At 48.2% G+C, this 1274-nt stretch overlaps 1 protein-coding gene across 1 annotated transcript; it reads right to left on the reverse strand.

The window, feature by feature from the left end:
* LOC8079719 lies at window positions 286-1274 on the reverse strand. The gene has a single exon (XM_002450366.2). The coding sequence runs from the start codon at window positions 930-932 to the stop codon at window positions 516-518; it is 417 nt and encodes a 138-aa protein (XP_002450411.2). The 5' UTR covers window positions 933-1274; the 3' UTR covers window positions 286-515.

Consider the following 1274-nt stretch of genomic DNA (forward strand, 5'->3'; position numbering starts at 1 on the left):
AAACTATACAATTAGTTTTTATTTTTTCTATATTTAATACTCCATACATGTGTCATAAGATTTGATGCGACGGAGAATCTTAAAAAGTTTTTTTTAATTTTAGGGTAAACTAAACAATACCTCATATAGGCTCTAAAATTTTTAGCAAAATGAGCAATATAGCAGTTTCATTTGTATTTGATAAATAATATCTAATTATAGAGTAACTAGGTTTGAAAGATTGTCTCATAAATTATAGATAAACTATATAATTAATTATTATTTTTATTTAATAATTAATGCATATGCCGCAAGATTCGACGAAGAATCTGAAAAATTTTATAAAATTTTTTGGAACTAAACAAGGCCTCACGGATGAATCCAGAACGCAAAATCATCCCCAAACCTACAACTACAGAATTGGAAAAATAAGAAATCAAAATCGTGGCCGAGAAAACAGAGTAAGTCTGACGCAAGAACGCCCAAAGATCCTCTAATCTGCCGGCCGTAATCACCAAAGCTCTGTTTGCTGCGCCTCAATCTGTCAGCCCGCACGCTACTGCTGCTTCGCGTCGCGATCGCCGCGAGCTCGGCGTCGGGTCCACGGCAACAGCGGCGGCGTCCGCGGCCTCGGCGCCCACGAGCTCCATCTGGTCCTCGAGGTACTTGTGCAGCAGCACGGCGGCGGCGCGGCGGCCCTCGCCCTCGCCCTCCGCCTCGTTCCCGTGCAACGACCGCCCACCGGGACAGCACCTCCTGCTCTTCGTCGACGTCGTCATCAGCAACAGCTGCCTCCGCCGGCGGCGGCGGCGGCGGAAGCGGGCGACGGCGACTGCGACGCAGAGCAGCGGGAGGCAGAGCAGCAGCAGCGGCAGCGCCACGGGCAGCAGGCACAGCGCCAGGCACGACGACCGCCACGCCGGCGCGCGGCGGGTGGCGGCCTCCATGGGCATCTAGCGCGACGACGACGACGACGACGACTGGAGCTGGTGGGGAGCCGGCGGGGCTCCTGCCATGGACAGGACACCGGAGGTGGTGGTTGCCGTGCGGACAACCAGAAGAGTCTCTTTCTTAGCTGCTCTGCTCTCTTTAATAAGGAAAGCTTATTTTGTTTTAATAAAAATGTTATTTTGTGATATTTTTTTTACTTTGATTGATGATGGAAAGCGTCTGCATCTCTAGCCTCTTATTTTATGAATCTCCCCCTGATATTTTGCTCAATTACTGTACAGGTCACTTTCTACTGCTGATCATTTTGTTATTAATTATTATTTTTTATTTGTCAGGCCTTAGCG

Source organism: Sorghum bicolor, chromosome 5 (assembly GCF_000003195.3).
Source record: "Sorghum bicolor cultivar BTx623 chromosome 5, Sorghum_bicolor_NCBIv3, whole genome shotgun sequence".
NCBI lineage: Eukaryota > Viridiplantae > Streptophyta > Magnoliopsida > Poales > Poaceae > Sorghum > Sorghum bicolor.

Bases quoted from the DNA above. Each gene is read 5' to 3' on its own strand.
- LOC8079719 (XM_002450366.2), bottom strand. From the start codon at position 932: ATGCCCATGGAGGCCGCCACCCGCCGCGCGCCGGCGTGGCGGTCGTCG.